The following is a 25194-nucleotide window of genomic DNA, read 5'->3' on the forward strand; positions in this document are numbered from 1 at the left end:
CATCCCTATATTGTCTCAAAAGAAGTGGTTCATTTTTCCACCCTTTAAATATGGATCAGTCTGGTAACTTGATTTGACCAACTGATATGGAAGAATGACATCATGGGGGTTCCAAGCCTAGAGCTCAAAAGGCTCATAAAAAGAGTTAAAGCAGCAGGCCTGATGTCTATCTTTTGAAAGGACTGCTTACAAGGTTGGCCCTTGGCTGCACCCGGAAACTTAGAATTCAGGAGATTTTCCAGTAAGAGTGGCTCACTGTGCCTAAACTGTTTATACAAATAATATAGTTTATGCTGAACACACGCTTTTCTTCTGAGTCTGAAATTTTGGAACATAGACTGAGGATCCCTACATCAGCACCCTGGACACTGAGTCTCTAAAGAGCTTCCCTGACAGACAACATTTCATATAAGTTGTCACAATTTGTTGTTGGAGGATTTAGGCATGTCCTGTGTGACTCCACTAAGAGAGGACTTTTGGAAGTTCATGCCTGATCTCCCCAGGACTTTACCCCATGCACCTTCTCCCCATATAGCTTGTCTCTTTGCTGATTTTGTTCAGCATCTTTTTGCTGTAATAAATTACAGGTGTGGGCACAACTATATGCTGAGTCCTCTGAGTCTTCTTAGCAAATATCCAACCTGGGGGTGGTTTGGGGGGCCTCTTGATATAAGGCTTTGCAGCTTTAGTCCTTACTCTCTTGCTACTCTAGACTACCATATGAAAAAGTCCAAGTTCACCTACTGGAGAGGCCATATAAAAGAGAACTAAGACACTCCAGCTGACTACCAATACCAACTTAAAGACATGAGAGACTATGTTAGACTTTCCAGCCCCAATCAACCTGCCAGATGAACTGCAGCCACATTAGTGATCCCAAGCAAGACCAGCAGAACCACCTAACTGAGTCCAGCCAAAATTGCTGGTCCACAGAATCAAAAGCAAATAAAATGGTTGCTGTTTTAAATCCACTAAGTTTTGGGGTGATCTGTTACACAGCAATAGATAACCAATACCATATCTAATATTTAGGAGTTTTCTTGGTGCCAGGAACTTTTCAAAAGCTTAATATTTATTACTTCATTCAATCTCTGAAAGAGTCCTATGAGGAAGGTCCATTATTATCCTCATTTTACATCTGAAGAATGTGACACCCCATGTCACTCAGCTAGCAAATAGCAAAACAGATTTAAACCCAAGATGCTTAACTCCATAAGCTGTGCTCTTAAATCACTATATTACATAACTTCTCCTGATAGACAAAAGTCTTTCAAAATAATTGGATGTTGTTCCAATGTTTTACATATTCAAGTCTATATAAGGAAGCAATTCCTTTCTCTGAGTTTACACACATGGCTGCTAAAAGGTTTTTTTCCCCACTTTCTTTTAAGTACGCTAGTCTCCAAAATATTCATATGCCATTATCTTATTTGGGGGATATTTTACTGTACACATCCCATTTATTAACCTTTTCTGTTATCTTTTTTTTCATGTGGCATTAATAGAATGCCAAATGTTTACTATGTATTTAAGTTTATACAATCAAGAAAATGGGCATATAACATTTACAAAGCAATAATTCATAGTTGCATCAGTGATGCAACTTAAAGATACAAGTAAAAAACTATATCTACATATATACAATCTAGTAAATAGCTAAAAGTTATATTTCTCTTCAAAATATCACCCTCATTTCTTAAAAGAAGAAAAAAGTGAAGTAATGCTTCAGTGATATGATCAGTTTGCCTGAAATAAATCTTTAGTACTAAATTATTTAGGGTACTCTTTACAAGTATTAAGAGTTCTGGAGTGCGTGGGTGGCTCAGTTAAGCGACCCACTCTTGATTTCAGCTCAGGTCATGATCTCAGGGTCCTAAGATCCAGCCCCATCCAGAGCTCCAAATCACACAGTCTGACTTTAGATTCTCTCTCTCCCTTCCCCTCTGCCCCTCTTCCATGCTCACGTGTGCACCCACCCTCTCTCTCTTTCTCTCTAAATAATAAATAAAATCTTTAAAAAAATTGAAAGTATTATGAGTTCAGATTGCTAAGAATGAAAACTAGTCAAGAAGTAGACTGTTCTGAATCCTGGCTGCAACACTTACTAGCTGTGAGATCTATACCAAGTTTTATCACCTCCCCTGTATCAGCTTCCTTGTACTGAAAACGAAATAATAATAGTTCCTATCTCACAGGGTTTTGTGAAAAGTAAATGACATAAATACAAGTTTAGCTTTTAGCACAGTGTCTGACACATATAAAAGCCAACAGTCTCGGGGCACCTGGGTGGCTCAGGTCATAATCTCAGGGTCCTGGGATTAAGCCCCGCATCATCGGGCTCCCTGCTCAGCGGGAAGTCTGCTTCTCTCTCTCTGCCTCTGCCCCTCCCCACTGCTCGTTCTCTCTCTCTCTCATATAAATAAATGAAATCTTTAAAAAATAAATAACGCCAACAGTCTCATCCAAGGGCCAGGACACTTGTTGGGAAGGGCCAAATAGTAAATATTTAAGGAGTGCAAGGCATACAGTCTCTGTCACACCTATTCAACTTGACCCTGCTGTGTGAAAATAGCCACAGACAATACATAAACATATGAGCATAGCTGTGCTTCAACAAAACTTTATGGAAACTGAAATTAACTTTTATATAATTTTCACATGTCACAAAATATTATCCTTTTGTTTTTGTTTCAACTATTCAAACATGTAAAATCTATTCTTAGCTCAGGAACTGGCTACACAAAAGCAAGTAGTGTCCTAGTTTGCCAACTCTGGTCTAGTCTCAGCTCTTTCAGCAGCTAGCTGGCTGTATAAGCCTAGGCAATAACCATTACAACTGACTGCCTAGGTGAAAGTATCATCATATAGAAAACAGGAATAATATCTTTCAGCCAGTTATGAGAAATCAATGAGATAATGAATATGCAAGCACTCTGAATGTCAGGCTGCCCTATACAAAAATAGTCGAAGGTGGCAATGATAATAAATACTTGTTAAAAAAAAAACAACTGGATTCCAAACTGCACTGGAGCAAAAATTGTGAGACAGGAAATTATCACTGGAGAGACAGTGTGAGATGGTAAAAGAATTTTTGAGCCAGATATTTAGGGCCCACACCCTGGCACCCAATTTATAAGATGTATGCTCTTCAGTATTTAAAATCTCTGATGAACATAAATTTCCTCAAATATAAAAGATATCTTACCTCATAAAACTATCAGACACAAGTAAAAATCCACCTAGTGCCATTCACTTAATAGGTGCTCAATTAAAAAAAAAAAAAGGCAGTCGTTGGTGCTATCATCGTCAGAGTGCAGATCCTAAATATTCTTTGGGAGAATATAACAGGGAGAGGGCGAAAGTAGTGGAACTGGAGTATGCGCGTCTTGGAAGTAGAACCCTGGTCTCCTGCCAACCTAATGAACCTAAAGTAGGTCTCTACGGGCTCCAGGCTTCCAGTGTGCAGATGATCCTTCAGAACCTTCTAGCTCTATTCATCACTAGATGTTGTGAATTCTTCAACACCCCCAAACCCAACCAGGCTGCAGAGCAAAGCCACTAGACAGTCACTTAGTTGTCACCGAAAATCTCTCACCAGCCCCGGCCTGAATCACAAATTAAAGTGTAACAGGCGGGCAAGCAAGAGATGAGACTCACCTCACTTGGGATAGACCTGGTAGGTGCAGACTGGACTGAAGAATCGTCCTCCCGGGCTGCAGTCTAGAAGCTGTAAGAGTCCGCCGTGAGTTATATTTTAAATCTCGCGGGAAGGCTCGGGAGCCAATCGCCTCTTCCGCCCTCTGACCCGGAAGGAGAGTCGGCGCGCGCCGCGGTCGGCCTCCGCGGAGACCTGCTTCCTTCTGGCCACTTCCCGACGCCCCCGGTGCGTATCGCGCGGGAACCTAAGGGTTCGCACTGCTTTGCTGCTGGTCGCCCAGCGATCCCTTCCTATTCGTGCGAGTTCCTTCTCTCCTGAGCCGTACCCACCTCTTTTCCCCCCTGACCTCGGGCTTCGGGAGGTGGTAGCGGGGTCTCGCGGGACTTGCCTGTCTGGGAGAGGCGTTGGGGCTCTTTGCGGGCACTTCAGTTGTTTCCTCCCTGTTCTGCCCTTCCAGTTTTGGAGGGCAAGTCCAGCCCGCCGTGTGCAGTGAAACCCTGAAAATGTAGTGAGACTGGGCAGTTTAACAAGCAATAAGGGGACCGAGTTTCCTGACCTTGCATCTTTTCCACTTCCCACACCACTGTGCCTCTAAGGGCATCCACCTGCTGGTCACCCTTAACAGATGTCCAGTCCTGGATTCCCACTCGTATGGCTACTAGTTTATAGGCTCCCTCAGGTGGGATTCATCTGATTCTCCGTAAATACTTATCAGGTCTTTATGTGTTCGTTAACTGTGCCCAACTATTCTCAGGACAACTGCATCCAATTAAGCCGGGGTGGGGTGGGGTGGGGAGAAGACCTCTTTAGATCCCTAAGTCTCATCTGAGAATGCTACTTCCAGAGTGCACACCAGGCCATAACAGGTTGGTTGAAGATTTGTGCCTGGTTTTATGAATATCATTTTTATATCACGCATTTTGGCACTCCTTTCTCCAGATCTTATATTTTGGATCTGCTTATGTTACTGTGCTTTTCACACTGAATCATAACTGTTACCGGATATTGTGATCGTCGAGGCGGAGGGTTGTTTTTCTTCTCTAGCACTGGTGTCCAACACATAGTAAAGTATTTCAAATGCTGTCTCGTCTTACGAGCTTGACAGCTAACTAACCTATTAAAGCTTCGATTTCTTCTTCTGTAAAATGGGAACCGTTTGCCTCCGCTTAGGTTTGCAAATATTAGGTGTCGTAATGTCAGTAAAATCCTTAACATGGCACCTGCAAACAATGCTCTGTAAATGTTAACTATCATTAATTTTTTATGAGTATATTTACTACTAAAGTAATTACATCTTCAAGTACTCTTTTAGTTAATCTAAACAAGATATTATGATTTATTCTACAGGTATTATTCATAAAGTATTTAAAGAAGTACTTGATTTTTTTTTTTTTAGCTGTCTCTGGCATCTGAAATACCACGTCCTTATTTTCATTCATTTGCTGAAAGTGACTAACACTTTGATGGTTTCTGTCTAACTATGTCTGTGCTGTAATCCACAGTTTCGTGAACTTGTCCAGTAGAAGGCTATTTTATTTTTACAACTGCTCAAGCATTGACATACAAGATGAAGCAAGATGCCACAAGAAATGCTGCCTACACTGTGGATTGTGAAGATTATGTGCATGTGGTAGAATTTAATCCCTTTGACAGTGGGGATTCAGGAAACCTAATTGCCTATGGTGGCGGTAATTATGTGGTGGTTGGCATGTGTACATTTCAGGTTAGTGTACAAAACTCAGTGAATGACAGTGAAGCTATTTCACTGGTTAAAAAGACAAACCTTAGTAAACTGGCTAAACCTGGAAAGCATATTGAGTTTGAATGTTAGAAAAAAAATGATATGAAGAACTACAGAGGAAGATATTTCCAGTAATATATGCCTGAGATTTGTGCAAACATTAAATAGGTAGTGAAAAAAAAAAAGACTATGAGGCTTCTCTTTTGCCTCGTGATTAGAAATGGAATATTCTGGTAATTGAAGGTTGTGACTAACTGAACATTTGGTATGTACAGAGAAAACAATTAAATGAGACCTAAGGAATTACTTAATCCAGTTTTTCTACATTCCACTGTGATATAGGAAACAAGCCTAAAAAATAATCCTCCAGGAGATTTTACAGCTGTCATGATATTCAGGTTTTGTATTAGTATGCTCATACTTTTTATACATCTAAAGCATACATACATCCAGAGTATACAAAGTATGGGACCCTATTAACTGAACAGCAATTTAGCATAGTCATTAAAACTCTGGAGCCAAAATGCCAAGGTTTTTACTCCTGCCTGGCTTTACCTGTTAATAGCTATATGACCTCGAACAGGTACTTAACCTCTCTTCTATAAAAATGAGGAAAATAATACTTAATAGGGTCTTATGAGAATGTAATTAGTACATCATGTGAAGTTCCTGGAAGGCATCTGGCACGTTTTATATATATATAAATATATATAAATACATGTTTTAACTGTCATTAATTTGGTCAGTGTTTCCCCCCAGCACCAGCCCATATTTAATCACCAAAGCAAGATTACTTTGTGGTGAGGACACACCATGTTTTCTCACAGGAAAGCTAGTTCCACGTGTGAAAGAGTGTAAACAGTGCAGAAATCTTGGCTAATCCTTTGTTTACCAGAATATTATTCATAAAACAATATTTCTCAAGATTAATCAGTGAGGTAATTTGGCAGTGATCAGTTTTCAAAGATTTAAAGTAACTTTATCACTAAAGTGGTACTATTATAAACATTATTATTTCCTCTTTTACTCAGGAGGCAGTTCAGTATTTTATCTCAGTGTTTTGACATCATAAATGCAGTTTAGCATTTTACAGTGCATTAAATAAAGTTATGCAAAATTAGACTGCATGCATATTTATCCTAAGGAGAAAATATGAATTAAAGGCTTCAGTTTTTTGGTGTCTGAGTAGAATACAAGAGCTCTTACATTGTCCCACATTGTCTCTTAGGGTTGGGGTAAGAATTGCTAGCTTTCAGGCTAAGTGACCAACAGCCTGACGTTAGCTGGACTACTTGGTTAGGATCATAAAAAGTCCACATGATTAGGAGAAATAATCTAACACACTCTTGAAAAAGACTGAGAGAAAACTGTTTTTTCTGGTGCAGGCTACTAACCCACAAAAGAGTAAAGCAACTCCCTACAGGTGACACTAACTCTTTACTTCATTAGTTTTAAATTAGTAACTGAACACAGAATTGTGTTAAAAAATACTGAAAAATATGTTTTATCTCTAATTTATGTTCAGCTAAGAAATGAGAAAGTCAAGAAGGGAGAAAAAAATCAGGAAAAAAGAAAGGCAGAGGTGATGAGTGGCAGAGAGAAAAAGACAATGAGAAGAAGGAACTAGCAAAAAATGTTTGTATTGCTCTGTCATGTCATGCACATTGTCCTTGTTGATCCTCAGACCTGTCAGATTGGCAATCTAGGTCTTAACAGCCAAACTACATAAAGAAAGAATTGGATTTTATTAACTTGGCACGTTCTTGTGCCAAGTACTGGCAATAAAATTAAGCAACTGTCCCCATCCTCATAGAGTTTGCATTGTACTTCAAGGAAGTTCAGGGATTTATATGACTAGTAAATGAAAAAACAAGCTGTAGACCCCGTTTCTAAACCCCTGTTCTTTTCCTTTGATGCTGCTATTCAGATAGGTTGAAACAGTTCTGGAGGAGAATCAAGTCATAATAATGGGGATTCATGATAAATTAATTTGCCCTTGGGGATTCATAATAAATTATCACTTCCCTTTAAAATGATTTTGTTATCTAATTAAATACTATTAAACATTGTTTCTCTTCTCTCATGTTAGAATCTTCAAGTTCCATAGCATCCAATTTCATGCTTCTCTCTTGTCTGAGAGAAAACAAAGTAAAGGTAAATTGAATTGAAAGTTTTCCACATTCCTATTGGAAAGGCAGTCCTCATTCTAAGACTCTTAGGAAAACACTGTCAATACAGAAGATTTAAATTTCACCAAAGCATTTTTCAGAATAATTCTATGGTGTTCTTTTGAATATGATGGAAATTTGAGCTGAATGATAGTACTACTAATTGGTATCATGTATTTGTCAAGTATTAAGTGCAAATCAGGTGCTGGGAATTGGTAATACCTATGTTAAAAAAGCAAAGATCCTGACCTCTAGATGTTTAAGTGTAAAACAATGCAGTAAGAAAACTGCTATAAGAAGTCCTATGTGCAAAGAGTAGAGGGAACATGAAAGTTTCTAAGTCTATTCAAAGGATCACCAATAATGAATTGGGGACTTGAATTTCGAGAGCATTTGATTTAAGCAAGCACATTGAATTTATATAGAACATGAAGCTGAGAAGGATACCTAATGCTTTGGATGATAAACTTCACGTAACAAGTATTTATTGAACACCTGTTGTATGCCAGACACTGTGCTTAGAATTCAGGTATTTAATAGATTGGATTAATGTGCGAAGTTGAACAAGCTAAAATTTAATAAAGTCTTAAAATGCTGCACTGCTGAAGCTAGAAGAGACAATTGTGACTTACAGTTTTTAGTCACCTGGATGTTCACCATGAATCAGTGTAATGATTAAACTGCCAAAAGGAGTTAATTCAATGCTGTCTAATAGAAATAGTGTGAGCCCAAATATAAATTCAAGTGTTATAGTAACCACACTATGAGAAGTAAAAACTAGATGAAATTAATTTTAATGTATTATTTTACCCAGTGTATCCAAAATATTTCATGTGTAACCAACATAAAAAATGAATGAGATTTTTATATACTTTTATACTAAGTCTGAAATCTGGTGTGGATTTTGCACTTTATAAAGTATACACAGTTGGAACTAGCCGTATTTCAAGTGCTTAATCATCCCATGTGGCTAGTGGCTACCATATTGGACAGCATAGCTCTGTATCCTTTAATCTTCATTTCTCAGCAGTGTATGTTATGATGCAAATGAGATAATGTATTTGAAGACATTTCAGAATGGTATTAAAATGTTTAAAACTGTCATGTGAAAGAGGAAAGACTCAGAATGGTAAATATATTTTGTGTTATTTGTCAAGTCTTTCTGAGTGAAGTTGTGGCTTGTAGTGCTTTACCACTGACGCTGAATCTTCTTTGAGTGTGTTCACCTAAGATCAGCTGTGGCCAAATACTTGCGTCACTGAAGTAGACTTCATCTATGTGATTCCAGGGAGCAGAATTTGGAGCAATGAGTAGAATTTACATGAAAACAGGTTTGGGTTTAATGTTAAAGAGAGCTCTTCAAATTAGAACTACTCCTCCCCCCGGAGTTGAATAAGCTCCCCCAAGTAGTAGCTAGTTTCCTGTCACTGAGAGTGTTCAGAGAAGAGTTATGCAAACTTTCTCCAGATGTTATATAAATTCAAGTGTGAGGTGAAAGAAGCGGACTAGGTAAACTTTACAGTCTCATCTGACTAAAATTCTGTATTTGGCCTTAACTGGGTGTGATGAGAGGGCCTGCCGATTTCAAACCCTTAGAAGAGCCCTTGCATCAACCTGGCATTGCCCCAACCTCAAATACGCCAGAGCCTTCTATAATGATTTATATTGTAGCAAGTTTTCCAAAGTATCTTAATTTCCTGCCTATACAATACTGCCTACACCCCAAAATAAACCCAAAATAGCGTTTGTCTCTGCCTATACCACACACACACACCCTGGCCTTTGAGTTGGCTCAGTGGCAGACATTGCTGCCAGGAAAAAAGGTTTCACTGGGAATACATAAAGCTCAAGCTATACAGTCCCTGGGATTTCTTGATCTCCATGGCCACCCAATAACTCCATATATACTTTGGGTAACAAATTACAGGACCTAATTGTCAACACTGTTGTTACAGTAGCAAAGTAATGGTTGTTTTGGTGGTAAAAACTTCATTTTTAGAAGATTGATTTGTCCAGTGTGGAAAAATAGATGTAACCCAAACTATGAAGTCAGCTATGAGTAGGCTCTTAACCTTATTTTAAAATTGCTTAGTGGTTGCTGCCTTGGCATATCTGGCTGTTAGCTGTACAGTTATACACACAGATTATGAAGTAATAAAACTTGACAGTGTTTTTCTTTCCTTGATAAGTACATTTCTATTTCCTGTTTTCATTTATGGAAAAACTTTTTGCTGTTAACTCTAAGTTTGAAATTTAAAGTTATTTTTCAAGGGGCATCTGAATTATGTAGAGAAAACCCATGTGCAATGTATTTGTGAAATGGCTTTGCTAGGATCCCAAAGACTAAAATTTTATCCTTGAAAAATCAACACATTCAGTAGGATTCAATTAAGGTACAGATAAAACTGCATTTAGATTCAGGATGAATGGAATTCTTAGAACAGGCCTTCAGATAATATTCCTATCTATGTAGACATATGTATTCCATTAAATAAGTTTCACCTGCTCTGGATTTTTTTTCCCTGGTGATATTTTATAATTCTATAAACTTATAAAAGATAATTATAGTCACTTAATACAGAGGATTCCTTGGGAAAATTTGTCATGAAAAATTTTGCTGTAGTCTCTAGACCCAGTTAGGGTATTGACTTAAATAACAAACAATTTTTAAATTATAATATTTTAAGTTTATAAAAAGTATCTTAAAATATATGTTATCTATATAAGGTATAAAGAACAATAAAATAGATTCCTGGATGCCTGCTACCCAGCCTAAGAAATGGAACATTAGCAATTCCTTTGAATCCCTCTGGGTGTTCTTCCCTTACTGCCTTTCCTTCTCACCCCCAAGTGGTAACCATGTCTGAAATTTTGTGTTGGTGAGTTACCATATATGTAGGTGTTGCAAATGAGTATATTTTTCATGTCTCAAACTTTGTATTAATGAAATTATTCTGTATTATGTTCTTCTACAGTGTGTTGCTGTTAACATTGTATTTGTTAGATTCCTGCATGTCGGAATTCATTTGTTTTCGTTGTTGAATGGTATATTATGCAAATATACCATAATTAATCTGTCTATTCTTCCATTGGCTATTTGGGTTATTTTTAGTTTTTTATTCTTGAAAACATTGCCAATGTGCATATTCTTATGTCTTCTGTTTGTGTTTTGTTACCTCCTTTCATTGTTTTCCTCCCTGATAATTTGGAGGTTGTGCATGCTGTTTCTCTTCTTTTAATTGTTACCAAAGACACTTTAACATGCATACTTAATTAGACAAAGTCAAAATTAGTATCTTTAACTTCTTCATGAACAAAATAAGGATTCTTGGCTCTTGAACTACCATCACCCCCTTCAGACTTATATTAATGTCATATTTTATTTCTCAGTTGTTTTTCTTTTCATTTTAACCCACAAACTGTGTTTTATAGGGCTAATATTTGTTTAGATTAACCCATCTGCTTGCCTTTGATTTTTTTACTCACTGTTCTTACATCTCAGGCCTTCCTTCTGGGGTCATTTTTCTTCACCTGAAAGCACATCCTTTACTACAAGAAAAAGTTCACTACTAAATTTTTTATATAAAGGGACAAATGGCCTAAATATTTTAGGTTTTTCCAGCCACTTACGGTACCTGTTGCAAATTATTCTTTGTTTTTTACAACTCCTTAAAAATACAAAAATGAGGGGGCACCTGGGTGGCTGAGTCGGTTAAGCGCCTGCCTTCGGCTCAGGTCATGATCCCAGGGTCCTGGGATCCAGCCCCACATAGGACTGCCTGCTCAGTGGGGAGCCTGCTTCTACCTCTCCTGCTCCCCCTGCTTGAGATCGCTCTCTCTCTCAAATAAATAAATCTTAAATATATATATATATATATATATATATATATATATATATATATATAAATGATTCTCAGTTCATGGGCTGTACAAAACCAAGCCATAGGCCAAATTTGGCCCAGTCGTAGTTTGCCACCCTCTGCTTTAGATCGTTTAGTGAGAATTTATTGATGCTTCAGTTTTGGTTTTTGTTTTTCTGAAAATATCTTTAATACAGCTTCATTCTTGAAAAACAGTTTTGTTGTGTTTATAGTCCTAAAGTTTTTTCTATCATTGTTTTGAAGATCTTATTCCACTGTCTTTATGCATTTGTTGTTTTGAGAAGTTTAGTGCCAAGAAGTCTATGGTGGTTCTAATTCTTCTATAGGAAATCTCTTGTATAGGAAACCTCTTTTTTTTCTGGCAGCTGTTGCTGAAATCCCCACCCTCGCCCTGCTTTCTTCTCCCTTCCTCCCTCCCTCCCTCTTTCCCTCAATATGTATATACACATACACGCTATTATGTATCGTGAGAGTTTGTGTGTGTATTCTGAAGTTGCACCATGTTATATCTGCCTGCAGATTTCTTTTTATTTAAGCTGCCTGGGATGTATTGTTCTTTCTAAATACATATATTGGTGTCCATCATCAAGTATGGAGGATCCTTTGCCATTATCTCTTCAAATACTGCCTTTTTTCTCATACCCTCTATTCTCTCCTCTACAACCCAAATAAGATACATGGTGGAACTTCTCACTGAATCCCTTTTAACTTTTTTTTTTTTTTTTTTTGGTCTTCTCTTTGCTCCATTCTGAGTAATTTTTTCAAATCTGTATCCCAGCTGCTCTAAGCGTTGATTTTTTTTTTTCCATCGTGATATTTTAATCTAAAAGTTTTGTTTGGTTCTTTTTAAAATCTGCCTAATCATTTTTGGTAATCTCTTGTTGCTTACTCATACTTGTTGTGTTTGTGGTTCTTTGTTTTCACGTTTGAGTGCATGTGTGTAAGATCATATTTGATTGAACTATATCTGTGGGAACTTTTTGAGACCTGGGTAGGGGTAGTTCATCCAAAGAGAATTTGCCTTTGTCAGGTGCTCTGGGCCACTACCATACATATGACCATTTTGAAATCAATTGTCATTTTCTGGGGCACATAATGTGAATTCAATCCCCAGACTCATGTTACGGCCAGCTAATGGTAGAGATTTCTCATAAGTGGCTTTTCTCTCTTAGCCTTCACCTAAGGTAGATATTTTGCATGGCACTTTTGGTTTGGGTTTTTTTTTTTTTTTTTTCCTACTTCCCCCTTAGAAGACCTGGATCTATGCAGAAGTCTCCAATCATCCTTCCTTGTGCAGGCACTAAACTTTGTCTTTTTGCCCTGCAAACTGAAGCTGTTAGTTTTTGGATGTGGACAGAAGTACTTAAGATAGCTGCATTATATTATTTTTATAATGGGAAAGTTTCTCAGGTGATTATCCCTGTTTCCAGACCTAAATGACTCTTCAAAATTCATTTTTTTTCCTCATCTTCCCATGAAGATAAACTGAAATCATTTTAGTAGTACCAAAGCAGGTAAATAAACTGGCTTTAATTAAATACCTAAACCAGAATCCTATATCCAAAAGACTAAATTAACCAGATTGTATTAACATATTCATTATTCATAGTCCATAACAGATGAACAATTTGTAACATCTTACATATGTATAGTGCCATATATAATACTATGTGAAAATATGTTTACTGTTTGTTTTTAGTTGCCCTAGAGAGTTTTCCATAAGGCTTAGACAGTTTTAGCTATTTTTGTTGTCATTGTTAAGCGAACCAGTTAAATCTCAGTATCTAATCTGTTTTTGAACTTCTCAAAAGAATATATATGGCCTCCTGATAAAATCTTCATTATGGTAAAATCAGAGTATTATAGTGTTTGTTCTCATAACTTCTTAAAAACATTTACTGTGTATGCTTAGGAGGAAGAAGCAGATATTGAAGGAATTCAATATAAAACACTACGAACGTTTCAGCATGGAGTCAGGGTCGATGGTATAGCTTGGAGCCCAGAAACTAGACTTGATTCATTGCCTCCAGTAATCAAGTAAGTTTAAAAATATTAAGTGCAGTATTTATTAATGTTCTTTGTTTTAAGTGATCTGAAGCCTTTGATCATAAGGACTTTTTTTTCCTCCACTTCCAATTTCAGTATTAGATATTTTAACATCGGCCATTATTTCATAACTTAGACTTATTATCTGAATTTGTGATTTAAATACGCAACATGGCAGTGATGCCTTGAGTATATGTTGGGGCCTGACTACAAAGCTCTTTACTTGAGTTTCACCTGAATCGTTTGAAGTCTACACAGATTCTTCACTGAGTTCACCACTTACTGAAAGTACAACTCTGTTGAAGTAAGTAAATTTGATTGAGTCATTAATGAATCTTACTGCTGCACACACAGGCCAATATCACATTTTCATGTTTGACAGTACATAAAACTGCAATTCTAATCCTTGGGCTTTAGTTTTTATGAAAACATTTGAAAAGAACAATTCCTTTTTGAGAAAAATCTTGACAGTACCTGCTGAGGCCTTCTTCACAAAGGCAATATGTGTCAGGTTGTTTAATGTTTGTTCAAAACACTAACCTCGCTTCCACAGATACCAAATCTAAAAGATATGCCTTCTTTTAGTAAACAATATAGTAGCCTTACTGAGCTAACCTAATTTTTTTTAATTAAGGGATAATTCACATATAGTGAAATTCTCAACTTCTGAGGGTACCATTTAACCAGTGTTGACATGCATACGCGTGTATAACCCATATGCTGGTAATACATAACATTTCTGTCACTTCAAAAGGTTCTTTGTGCTCCTTCCCAGTCAATCCTTATACCCCATCTTCTGCTAAAGCAACCATTAATCTAATTTTCAGAAATTAGTTTTGCCTATTCAAGAACTTCATATAAGTGGAATCATACAGAATGTATTTTTTGTGCCTCATTTGTTGTTGAGATTTATTCATGTTATAACTACTGGTGATTCTTTTTATTTTTGAAAGGTATTCCATTACATGGTATAAATACCACTATTTGTTTATCCATTCTCCTCTAAATAGACACCAGGGCAGTTTCCAGTTTTTAGCTATTATGACTAAAGTTGCCTGTATATGGCTCTTAGTAGATACATGATTTCATTTCTCTTAGGAGTAGAACTGCTGAATCAGAGGGTGGTTGAATGTTTTTTAACATTTTAAGAAAGTACCAGTTTCCGTAGTGGTTCTACCATTTTATATCCCCACCAATAATCTAGATATGTTCAACTTGCTCTACCAACTCTTCAATATTGTCAGTCTTTATTTTAGCCATTATGGTTGGGACCACAGTGACATTTCCCTGATGATTCATGATTTTGAGCACTTTTTCATATGCATTCTATTTCCTATCTAAAGAATATTTGCCTACAAGTTTGAAGATGTTCTCTTTTCTTCTAGAAGCTGTACAGGTTTTAGCTAACTGAATTTTGAATAATCCACACAACAGCACTTGTTAACATACATGTATCATTGTCAACAGCCAGTTTGCTGTTCATTTCCTTTTATATTAAAAAAAAGGTGTTCACAGAATCTGGAGCTAAACGAGTCAGTCTCTGCATTCTCTAGCAGATGTTGAAAGCTATATAGTCTTCCATGGTTCTGCTTGGTGCCTGTTTTCCTGTCCTACTTTTAATGGATATGCTGTATTGTTTCATCTTTTTTGTTGTTGTTGCTTTTTGATAAGTGGTCTCAAATTTTCTTTAATTCTGCAAATATATATGATAAATTCAGAATATTAACCAGCCATCAATTTTAAAGACAGTATTTTTAGAACAAGCTGACAGCACAGTTTTGTTTTTAAATAAATTATATATTTTTATTATAAAACTATATATTTACTATATCAAATTTGGACTATACAAAAACGTTTTTAAAGGCCGTCTCTACATTCAGTATCCTATTTTTTTCATAAATAACTACACAATTGTGACTAAACTATTTGTATTTCTTATTTTACTTTACTTTTATATATATGTATTACAAAGTAAATACTGTTTTTTTCATGACTAAAGATTGATCTATCAAGATGACTGAAGTATAACTTGGTGTCTATCTTATCATCATTAACTTTTAACTTACAGCTAGAAAGAATCCATTCCTAGTGTTTTATCTTTAGCATTTAGTTGTCTCAGTTCTACTCTCTCTCTGTTCATCCCCACTTGCTTTTCTTTACACTTGCTGGAAAGTAACTCTTCACCTTACTTATGTTCTCTGAGGCTTTATGGTTTAATTAAGGGATGGTGTAAATACACTTACCACATATAAACTCAAGCAGCAAAGTTTGGAGAAAAGTGGAACAACACAAGGTTTGCCATAAAGTTGTGTGTGTCTGTGTGTTTTTTTCTTTTAATAAGATTCTTTCATTATTTATTTATTTTTTTTTTAGTAAGTAATCTTTGACCCCTGTAAGTCCTTTGTTCTCTGATGTTTTTACTGAACTTGGCCTTACTCTTCTACTAATACTTTATAAACCTTTTTGCTTGAGATATTTCTTTTTAAAACCTTCTAAAGTAGCCTTTTTCTATTTTAGAAATGATATTTTGGAGAGAGATTTTTAAATGATTTCTTATGACGTAAGTATGAGGAGATCTACAGTAGGAGACCTCACATTAGTAATGTTCTTGTAGCAAGTCTGTTCTAAAGTTTCCTCTGAATGGGAAACATGAATACCCAAAACAGTAATGGGACAAATTCAAAGGAGAAGAATTAGGTAGATAAGCTTTGCTTTTTAGTTTTTCTTACCTTTTATTTGTATGTTATGAAATAGAGCATACATGCCAAAAAGTGCAAAAAAAGTACATGCGCAGTTTAACATGACTGTTGTAAAACAAACACCCATGTAATATCACCCAGGTCAAGAAATCGAACATGCCCAGCACCCAAGGTCCCCCCTGTGCCCCTCTCTAATCAACCTTCTCCCTTCCTCTTAAAGATAATTAATCTCATGATTATTATGACAGTCATTTTCTTGCTTTTTAAATAGTTTTATTAGCTATGTATGCATCCCTAAAACAATATAATTTTTCCTACTTAAGAACTTTCATATAAGTGGAATAATAATATCCTTTTTTTGTCCTGCTTTGTTCACTTAACATTATGTATGTGAGATTCATCCTTCTTTCTGCTTGTAGCTCTGGTTATTGATTTGTGTTGGTTTTGTTTTTTTACTTCCAGATTTTGTACTTCAGCTGCTGATATGAAAATAAGATTGTTTACTTCAGATCTTCAAGATAAAAATGAATACAAGGTATGTTCACAAATATAACTCATAACTCTTTATTTTAAAACATTATTTTTGCCTTTTAATTGGATTTATCTCAATTTAAAATGACGTTTAATTAAAATATATAATTCGGGACGCCTGGGTGGCTCAGTTGGTTAAGTGACTGCCTTCGGCCCAGGTCATGATCCTGGAGTCCCAAGATCAAGTGCCGCATCGGGCTCCCTGCTCAGCAGAGAGTCTGCTCCTCCCTCGGACCCTCCCCCCTCTCATGCTTATTCTCTCTCTCAAATAAATAAAACCTAAAAAATAAAGTATATAAAGGACTACAGATTATAAATCTGATATCATTTATTTAAATATTAGGCACAGCAAATGAGGGAGATTTAGAAATTCACATTCGGGTATAGTAGGAGTATAATAGACATGAACACACATAGAGTTGAGAGTCAAACTTCAAGAGAACCAACGATCAGCGCAGCATATGAGAGCACAGACACAGGAGCCAGACTGCCCAATTCTATCACGTTAAGAACAGTGTGACCGGTCAAATTCCCAATTTCTTTGTGCTCAGTTCCTTATATGGGGATAATCATAGCATCTGTCTCATAGGGTTATGAGCATTGACTGAGGTAATTCCTATAAAATAGGTAGAACAATGTTTTGTACATAGTAAGTTCTATATATATGTTTTCTATTAGTATAATAAATAACCCTGTAAAATAAGAGAAAGACAAATACTATATGATCTCACTTACAGGTGGGATTTTAAAAAGCCAAACTCATAGAAACAGAGAGTAAAATGGTAGTTGCTGGGGGAAATGGGGAGATGTTGGTCAAAGAGTACCAAACTTCCAGTTATAAGATAAATAAGTTCTGGGAACCTAATGTGTAGCATAATGTGCATAGTTAGGGTTAGGGTTAGTATGGGTTATATATTTGAAAGTTGCTAAGAGAGTAGATCTTAAATGTTCTCACCACAAAACAAAAATGGATTTCTGGGTTGTTGTGATTATGGGCTTCTAATACTAACTTGTCTTCAGTGCTGGCAGTCACATTGAGGAAGTGATTAAAGACTTCATAAGGTGAAATCCATACTATATTTATTAGGCAGTGAGTGTGCAGAGCAGTAGGTATGAGTTAAAAATTTGAAGGGGCTCTGTTTCAGTGCAGTGCCCCTAGAAAGTTCTTCAAGCTTTAATTTTTATTTAAGCTTTATGTAATAAGTACGAGAGGAGGTGAGATGAGGACAGGTACAGTAAAAAAGTATGTGTGTGTTTTTATAAGAAATGCATACTAGAAAAGAGATCAAGCTAATAGCAATGTGTTGAATGATCAGCTTCTTTCCAAGATAAACCTTCCAGAAAAGTGGGTGTATAAATCATGCTTTAAAAGTAGCAGATTGCTTACGAAATATTTATAGAAAAGGGAAGCATGCAGTGAAAGCTTTTAAGGCAGTGAAGTAAAAATATTAGGTGGAAATATTGTAGATTATTTTCCTGTATTCTTACTACCTTTTCCCCTTATGTCAGGTTTTAGAGGGCCATTCAGATTTCATTAATGGTTTGGTGTTTGATCCCAAAGAAGGCCAAGAAATTGCAAGTGTGAGTGATGATCATACCTGCAGGTATGTTGCTTATGTTAAAACCACATTTTTCAATTTTCATCCTATTTTAATGAGAATTACATTATAAAAATCACAGAAAATTTAACTTCTGTATATACTCCATAAAATGTTGTAAAAGATACATACTTTATTTAAATTGTAAGCGTAGCACAAACGTGAGTTTCAAAACTGGTGACTTGAGTTCTCATCCCAGTTAATGGAAACTTCCCTCTCTGCCTCTTATTGTAGAGTTGTACATTTATGAAATGTAAATATATATTGTGTCAAATTCTCCAATATTGGGTAAGATCAATAAGATGATAAAAGGCAATTGCCGTATTGTCAAGTTATTTCACAGATCCTGTCTGATAAGTTAATGTTTAAAAATCAATTGCAAATCTCATTTGCTAAAGTAAGACTCACAGGAAATTTCCTGTTTTGACAAATTTGGAAGTCTCTATATAAGGTTTTCTGTAGATGTAATGCACTTCAATATCCTGTTCTTCAACCCCACCCCTAGTTTGGAATGGATGAGATAGCTATGACATTTTTAATAGTGCCTAAAGCTGGAGAATATCACAAGTAAAGAGCAAGATAAAGAGCAAGAGTAGGAGGTAGAAATAAGCTGAGGAGTCAGGAGTGAAATGAGGGAATTCTATAGGAGTGCCAATTGCTTCATTTGCTTTAACAGTACTGTGAGGAAAAAAAAAAAAAAACCACGGCTCTGCTATTTTACATAATTTTAATGTTTGATAAGACTATGACAAAATTATTAGTATTCATAAATACTTGTATACATATAAAACCATTAAATATGTGTCCTTTCACACTGGAAGTAAAGCCACTGGCTACTTTTTAAATTTTAATCATAATAGCTCATCTTTCTAAAGTTATAGAGTCATAGGCCATTATTCTTTATGTACTGCCTGTTAAAATTTTCATGTCAAGGACATGAAAGATTTACATGCCATTAAGATTTTAGGGCCTCGAGTGTTACAAAACCAAGTTGTATAGAGAACTGAAGAGTGAATGGGACCATTTTTAAGGTAAAAGTTAGATTAGATCACTAGATATAAATAATGACGTTTTAGTTCTCTAACTCATGGACTTTCCTAATCACAAGCATTTGGAATAATGAAACCTGAGAAGAGGGAAAATGAGTGTCTTTGCAAGCCAAGGAATAGCCTGTGAATAGTGAACAATAGCCAGAGACCTGGGATTACATTCAGTGGTCTGATTACTTTTTTCTTGTAGTAGAATTTTGGGTTTTTGTAGACTAGTAAAATTGTCCTAAAATTTTAGGATTGACAAAGGGTTGCCAACTTTTTATTTTGTCAAGTAATAAGAATTTTAAAAGGTCTACTGCCTTCTATTATTACCATCATTTTATGAAAGTAAGAACTTTATTACTCTAAAAAGGAGAAAGGCTTAGCTTCAAAGTAAGTCCTTTAAATAAATACAACTTTTTTAAAAAACATACTGTGTTGTCCCTGATTGCCTTATTTTGCTATGTGGTTGATGATGTTATTGTTCAGCAAATACTTACTCTCCCTCGCCCTTCCTATGGAAGGAGGAGATTTTCCTCACACCATTGGGCTTAGCCATGTGACTTGTTTAGGCCAACACAATGTTAGCAGTTATGATGCAAGCAGGTATTTAAACGATTTACCTGGTTTGTCTTAACCTACTGTCCTCTGTCTTCTATAAGATGAGCATGTCTAGATAGCTACTGGTTGCACAATGAGAAACGCATGGATCAAATATGGACCCATCTGGCATTAAGAAATAGAGCTTCCCACAGACTCATGAGCAAGAAATTTATGCTTATTTTTGTAAGCCACTGAGGTATAGGGGTTGATAACATCATTTTAGCAATAGCTGGGGAGCTAAATTTAGAATTCATCAGCTTAGTTCGCCAAACAGAGGTAAAGGACAGTTCTGATTGCCATTAAAGTCAAACCTCTTGGGCCAAAAGCAATATAGATAAGACTTTTAAAAGAAATAGCATAAATCGAGAAGTTTAAGGAAGAATAGTGGGTATCATACACTTTCATAGTAACAAAGGAAAGAAGGAATTCTGAGAAGACTGCAAGAGAAAAACATTTCAGTATAACTGTCTTCATTAATTCAAGGTATAGAATTGCCAAGTTACTAATAAAGATACCACCCAAATGGCAACTACAGTTTGAGCAATGGAAATAGCTACTTATATCCTAGGAATCATTCCTATCACTATACTAAAGAAATGCCTACCAATTAGTTTGGGTCTACATGTTTCACTTGTTCCCTTGGACAAATAAAATCCTTGTCCAATCATAGGCAAAGCCTATTTCATCTTGGGAGTAGTTTTATATGCAGGTGATACCATGCTTAAAAAATACATGATCAGTAGAATAACTAGACTGAAGGTCAACAAGAAACTATAGGATTTGAACAACAAACAACTAGACCTAACAGACATATATGAAACACTCCAAACACTTTCAGCATCAGCAGAATATACATTCTTTTCAAGTGCACATGAAACATTCTCCAGAATAAACCATATGTCAAGCCTAAAAACAAATCTAAATAAATTTTGACAGATTAAAATCATGCAGAGTGTCTTTTGACCACAGTGGAATAAACTAGAAGTCAGTAACAGAAGAAAAATTGAAAAATCTACAAATATGTGGAAATTAAATATCAACCTGTAAAGAAGAAGAAATCATAGGGAAATTAGAAAATACTCTGAGATAAGTAAAAACGAATACACAACAAAATTTATAGGATGCAGCAAAACAATGCTCAGAGGGAAATTATGTCTGTAAACACCTACATTAAAAAAGAAGGGGAAAAGAAAGAATAACTTGAATCAGTAACCTCAGTTTACACCTTAAGGGAGCTAGAAAAAGAACAAAAGAAACCCAAAGGTAGCAGAAGAAGGAAAATAAAGATTACAGAAGAGATAAACAAAACAGAAATAGAAAATTATAGAGAATCGATGACACCAAAAGTTGGTTCATATAACAAAATTGGCAAATCTTTGACTAGACAGAATGCTCCAGTTTAGTAAAATTAGAAAAAGTGGGACATTACTACCAACCTTACAGAAATAAAAAAGATTTTAAGAGTGTATTATAAACAGTTACACACCAACAAATTCACCTAGATGAAATGGTAAATTCCCAGAAACACAAAAGTCCCAAAACTCAAGAAAAAGCAAGAAAATCTGAATAGACCTATAACAAAGAGATTGAGTCGGTAACCAAAACTTCCCGACAAAGAAAGCCCAGGACAAAATGCTTCACTTGTGAATTCTACCAAATATTTAAAGAAGAATCAATACCAATCTCTCAAATACTTCTAGATAATAGAAGAGGGAACATTTTCTAAGTCATTCTATGATGCCAGCATTATCTTGATACCAAAGGCATCACAAGAGAACTGCAAACCAACATCCCTTACAAATATCGATGAAAAAAATCCTGAACAATATCTATTTAAAACTAGAAAGCTCTTAGAAGATAACATAGGGGCAAATCTTTATGACCTTGGATCTGGCAATGGTTTCTTAGATATGACACCAAAGGTGAATATAACAACAACAAAACAGATATAAATTGGACTTCATCAAAATTTAAAGCTTTGAGCATCAGAGGACACTGTCAAAGAGTAAAAGGAACTCAAAGAATGGGAGAAGATATTTGCAAATCATAACTGATAAGGGTCTCATCCAAAATATATGAAGAACTCTTAAAATGAACATTAAAAAGACAACCCAGATAGAATTGCTGGGTCATTATATTGTACACTTAAAATTAATATAACACTATATGCTAATTTTGCTTCAATAAAATAAAGACAAAATGGACAAAGGACTTGAATAGACAGTTCTCCAGAAAAGATATAACCAACGAGTACATGAAAAGATGCTGAATGTCATTAGTCATTAAGGAGATGCAAATCAAAAGCATAATGAAATATTGCTTCACACTCACAAGGATAGATAAAAACAAACAAAAGTAGAAAGTAACAAATGCTGGGAAAAGTGTGAAGAAATTGGAACCTTCATGCTCTGCTGGTGGGAATGTAAAATGGTATAGACACTGTGGAAACATTTTCGCAATTTCCTCAAACAGTTAAACATGTGACCCAGCAATTCTACTCTGAGGTGTACATTCAAAAGAATTAAAAACAGGTGTTCTGGGGCGGCTGGGTGGCCCAGCCATTAAGTGTCTGCCTTCAGCTCAGGTCACGATCCCAGGGTCCTGGGATCGAGCCCCGCATCGGGCTCCCTGCTCGGCAGGAAGCCTGCTTCTCCCTCTCCCACTCCCCCTGCTTGTGTTCCCTCTCTCGCGGTCTCTCTCTGTGTCAAATAAAATCTTTAAAAAAAAAAAGGTGCTCAAAGAAAAATTTACAAAGGAATATTCCTAGCAGCACTCTTCACAATAGCCAAAAGGTAGAAACAACCCAAATGTCCATCAACAAATGGGTAGATTAACAAAATGTGGTATATCCATATTTTGAAATACTATTCAGCTATAAAAAGGAATGAAGTACAGATACATACTACAAAATGGATGAAACTTAAAAAACATTAGGCTAAGCAAAAGAAGGTAAACGTAAAATATTCTCTGATTCCATTTATATAAAATCTCCAGAATAAGCAAATCCATAGAGACAGGACACACATTAGTAATGTTCAAAAGCAAGCAATAGTGGGGGTGGGAGGGAATAGGAGTGACTGCTCAATGGGTATAGTGTTCCCCTTTGGGATAATCAGAATGTTCTAGAACTAGAGAGTGGTGATGGTTCCATAGCATTGTGAATGTACTAAGTGGCCCTGAATTGTGCCCTGTAAAGTGGTTAAAATGGTGAGTAAAATAAAATAAGTGAATAAAATGTCAATAAAATTTTTTAAATACTAAGCTTTATTATGTAAAATATTATAGTCTGTACAAAGGAATATTACATTACATACATAACAAAAGAGACTATATAATAGGAGCAGGATTATAATATGGATTCTTAAAATTTTGTACTAGAAAGAACAGAAGAAATATTTCTCTCTGACTCAGTGCCAACTTAAAATAATTTTTAAAATAAATATATTTTGATCTATACATATTTTCTACTGTTTGACTTTGTCATTTCCAAGAGAGACACAATATTATAATTAGCTAGATTTATGGCCTTAGGGACATCTTTTCAAAACAATCTATCCCCTGAACAGGTTCATAAGAGTTATGTATTTTATTTAAATTGCTAAACTCTAAATCAGGATGAAGATAGTTCTTACTTATACTAGTATGTTAATCTATGGATTAAAAAATTGTCACTTGTTTATCTCGTTATAAAGAACAAATAAATGTATTGAGAATAAATTAATCTATAGACTAGTTCGTTCAGTCAGCAAATAATCAAACATCTCCTGTGTACCAGGCACTGTGCTAGGTACTCAGTCATCACTGACTTATTTTTTTTTTCTTTCTTTCTTTGGAGTGTTGGGACGGTAGGGGAAAGAGGAGAGGAAGGGCAGGGGGAATCACTGACTTAGTTTTAAACCTGTGAATAATCATTTCAGAACAATTTCAGGCTTCTCCAAGACTGACAAAGGTATTTTATTTTGTATAAATGAATTACAATATTTTTTTTAATATTTATTTATTTATTTGAGTGAAATAGAGATAGAGCACAAGCAGGAAGGAGGGAGAGAAGCAGACTCCCCGCTGAGCAGGGAGCCTGATGCGAGGCTCGATCCCAGGACCCTGGGATCATGACCTGAGCCGAAGGCAGACGCTTAACCAACTGAGCCACCCAGGTGCCCAAATGAATTACAATATTAATAAGCAAAGTATTACTAAACATTTTATTGAGTGCTTTACTGTATGTTAACTACCACTCTAATTACCTTACCTATGTAAATTTAATTAATTTTTACAACAACTCTGAGATAAGTACTGTTTTATGCTCATTTTACATGATAGGGATACTGAGAGGCTAAGTAATTTGTGGAAAGGGATAGAGCTGCTGTTAAGTAGAGGAACAGGCATATCAGGCAGTCTGGCCCTAGTACCTGCATTCACCTGCTTGAGTGACTATTTTCAAGTTTATTCTGAGAAGATGGTATTCATATCTAAAAATATTTTAGATCTTTCTTACTTTTCTATATTCTGTAATATAACTTCATTAATTCAAACTGTGAATCAGGGTGTTACTCATAGTCTGAAATGTTATAGAAGATGATAAATTTTATCTAAGCTTCCATGTGGTTTTAGTATTCTGTGATCTATGCAAGTTTATAAGAAAATCGAGTTCTCATTTAAGTTAGCAGTTCCTTATCAGGCCTAATATCCCCCTTTTAAAATATTTTATAATGCCAGCTATACAGTCTTAAACTCATGAAAATATAAGCTATCAAAGTATAAAACCATCAGAAATAATTTTAGTACCTTAATTGTACTTTACATTTCTATAAAAAGAAATTGTTATAGAATAACATTGCAGTGTTGTGTATACTCAGTGTACTTACGTATACTACATTAAGAAGACATAGTGAGATAGTCTTTGTCCCTCTTTACAATGAATAAAGTTGAATATGAGAAATATAAGATGACAGGAAAATGGAAGGCAGAGGCAAGGCTGCCAATGCAGTTTCAGGGATATGGTTTGCATAAGGTACAATGTAAATAGTGCCATCTGGAGTTCTGCAGTGTCATAGCCCTGAGTAAAGCTATGGTTATTAGAATAAAACTCATGTCAATAGTAATAGAAAAAAATGAAAGAGGGATATAACATTTCAAAGTAGAAATAACACAAGACAAATTATAGAATGTCAAGTTGAAAAACTAAGGAAGGATAACATTCTTGCAAATCAGTCAGTTTTTATATGGATAATATCAGAA

The 25194-nt window shown here is 35.7% G+C and overlaps 1 protein-coding gene across 6 annotated transcripts in view; it reads left to right on the forward strand.

Annotated features, from left to right (window-relative positions):
- Window positions 1-3870: 3870 nt before the first annotated feature.
- The window catches only part of NUP37 (nucleoporin 37), a 41743-nt gene continuing 20419 nt past the window's right edge, over window positions 3871-25194 (forward strand). The window contains exons 1-5 of one of the 6 annotated variants that reach the window (XM_021687567.1): window positions 3871-3883; window positions 5161-5381; window positions 13361-13485; window positions 16656-16728; window positions 18234-18328. In XM_021687567.1, the coding sequence (XP_021543242.1) occupies window positions 5226-5381; window positions 13361-13485; window positions 16656-16728; window positions 18234-18328 (449 nt within the window). In that variant the 5' untranslated portion in view covers window positions 3871-3883; window positions 5161-5225. Of the gene's footprint in view, window positions 3884-4113; window positions 4525-5160; window positions 5382-6982; window positions 7035-7459; window positions 7554-13360; window positions 13486-16655; window positions 16729-18233; window positions 18329-25194 lie in introns of those variants that run through there. The other 5 variants (XM_021687568.1, XM_044914724.1, XM_021687569.1 and 2 more) reach the window with 5 other exon arrangements.

This window comes from Neomonachus schauinslandi, chromosome 5 (genome assembly GCF_002201575.2).
Source record: "Neomonachus schauinslandi chromosome 5, ASM220157v2, whole genome shotgun sequence".
NCBI classification, from domain to species: Eukaryota; Metazoa; Chordata; class Mammalia; order Carnivora; family Phocidae; genus Neomonachus; species Neomonachus schauinslandi.